This window comes from Berghia stephanieae, chromosome 11 (assembly GCF_034508935.2).
Source record: "Berghia stephanieae isolate SIO BIC M18660-M18661 chromosome 11, UCSD_Bste_1.3, whole genome shotgun sequence".
NCBI lineage: Eukaryota > Metazoa > Mollusca > Gastropoda > Nudibranchia > Aeolidiidae > Berghia > Berghia stephanieae.
This window is the reverse complement of record NC_088370.1, coordinates 2,880,898-2,883,223: the sequence shown is the minus strand read 5'-3', so window position 1 is coordinate 2,883,223 and position 2,326 is coordinate 2,880,898. Positions and strand designations below refer to the sequence as shown.

Sequence of the window (2,326 nt, the reverse complement as noted above, 5' to 3'; positions counted from 1 at the left end):
GGGATGTATCCCTCTGGAATGGCAATCCACTATCCATGTGGTCCATATATCCTGGTGTACCGTGATGTATCCCTCTGGAATGGCAATCCACTATCCATGTGGTCCATATATCCTGGTGTACTGGGATGTATCCCTCTGGAATGGAGATATCAGGGCAATCCACTATCCATGTGGTCCATATATCCTGGTGTACCGTGATGTATCCCTCTGGAATGGCAATCCACTATCCATGTTGTCCATATATCCTGGTGTACCGTGATGTATCCCTCTGGAATGGCAATCCACTATCCATGTGGTCCATATATCCTGGTGTACTGGGATGTATCCCTCTGGAATGGAATGGAGGTATCAGGGCAATCCACTATCCATGTGGTCCATATATCCTGGTGTACCGTGATGTATCCCTCTGGAATGGCAATCCACTATCCATGTGGTCCATATATCCTGGTGTACTGGGATGTATCCCTCTGGAATGGAATGGAGGTATCGGGGCAATCCACTATCCATGTTGTCCATATATCCTGGTGTACTGGGATGTATCCCTCTGGAATGGCAATCCACTATCCATGTGGTCTATATATCCTGGTGTACTGGGATGTATCCCTCTGGAATGGAATGGAGGTATCGGGGCAATCTACTATCCATGTGGTCCATATATCCTGGTGTACCGTGATGTATCCCTCTGGAATGGCAATCCACTATCCATGTGGTCCATATATCCTGGTGTACTGGGATGTATCCCTCTGGAATGGAATGGAGGTATCGGGGCAATCCACTATCCATGTGGTCCATATATCCTGGTGTACTGGGATGTATCCCTCTGGAATGGAATGGAGGTATCGGGGCAATCCACTATCCATGTGGTCCATATCTTGAAAATATATCAATATATAAAACTCCCCTTTATTCATCCCCAAGAGAAAATGTCTTGTCTTTGGGGTCAATTCCAATTCCAAGGGAAGACTGGAATAACTCGAGCATCAGTCAGAGCGCAGTGCTGCAAAACAATTGAGCCAGGGCGAGGTGACATCATCAAACTTGCCTAGTTTTACGAAAAGTTTGTAGTATTTCCAATTTTTGGCACCAGCAACAGAATTACTTGGCCTTTTTGTTTTTTAAAAAAAAAAAATCATGTTGAAAGTTGAAAGGGATTGTTGGATTTCAGAGAATCTATATTTCAGATTTTGGGGCATTTCGGATTATTCTAGCGCAAATTACTTATTTCTAATGCTATTTATATTGATGTTTCTTTTTCTTTTTTTTCCTCTCATGGAAAACAACAAATTTTTGAAATTTCATGTAAGTAGTTCTGCATGCTCAAGGCCAAACTATGCAGCAGGTATTTAAACTTATTACCTTTCGGGGTACGAAGCAAAGACTTACTACTACACCAAACTGTCCCATAGAGCCTTTAGAAATAGGATTGGTCATGTCAAGGTCAGTCTCCTTTGGTTCATAAAAATACAATTCCTGATTCTCCAAAGTGTATTTTGATATTGTCATCTCTGTGATTCATTATCTGATTAACAAGGATTTATTTCATGAAAGATTACCAAAAAGAAAAAAATATAATATATATATATATCCTCTTGAATTAGATCTTCAGTTATGAATTAATTGTGCAATCGTGGTCACAGAAACATGTTTATCGATGCCAAAACAGGTGTTATTTTTTAGAACAGTTCTGGAAAGCTATGCGATTCTTAATGCCAAAATGAATTCCTGGCATGTAAATTGTACAGATTGGAGTGGAGCCAAAATGACTGGGGGAATGGATGAACCCCGCATTTATCAAAAGTGATTGAAAATATAAAATTGTTTGGTTTAAAAATATTCTCCCCTATGATTAATAATCAATCACCCTTCTGTAGACGTGTAAATGTTTCTGATTTCATGAAGTGTTCACGGTCGATAGATTAAAAGACTTTGTATAATGAATTGTCGTCATGAAACATTTCATTATTTTTTTTGTTTTGTTTGCTTTTATTTTTTAAATTTTTTTTTTTACCCACACTACCAACTACCTTCTCTGCAATGTTCATGTGCGTATGCATTTTTTGTCTTAACCGTAATGATATAATAATAATGATAATAATAAATACATACTGGGTATATGATGAATAAATGCTGTCATAAAAAAACAACTCATAACATTGTCTTGTTTATTTGTTTGTTTACCAGAATTTATGTCAAATGATTGTCATATGGAGATGTTGTTGTTTAATATGTACAGTTTTTATCTGAATTCTAAGCTGCTAGAAACTGTAGACTGTCAAAAAGTTTTGTGGAAACATGAATAGAACAGCTTTTGAAAAAAAACTAAACA

At 37.8% G+C, this 2,326-nt stretch overlaps 1 protein-coding gene across 1 annotated transcript; it reads left to right on the top strand.

Annotated features, from left to right (window-relative positions):
- On the top strand, positions 1-1,154 carry LOC144957357 (uncharacterized). Its single transcript, XM_078888549.1, has 2 exons — positions 1-759; positions 837-1,154. The coding sequence occupies exons 1-2, from the start codon at positions 126-128 to the stop codon at positions 1,010-1,012; spliced, it is 810 nt and encodes a 269-aa protein (XP_078744675.1). The 5' UTR covers positions 1-125; the 3' UTR covers positions 1,013-1,154.
- The last annotated feature ends 1,172 nt before the right edge of the window (positions 1,155-2,326 follow it).

Bases quoted from the DNA above. Each gene is read 5' to 3' on its own strand.
- LOC144957357 (XM_078888549.1), top strand. From the start codon at position 126: ATGTATCCCTCTGGAATGGAGATATCAGGGCAATCCACTATCCATGTG. The intron at 760-836 runs GTATCGGGGCAA...AATGGAATGGAG, and splicing joins CCCTCTGGAATGGAATGGAG to GTATCGGGGCAATCCACTAT.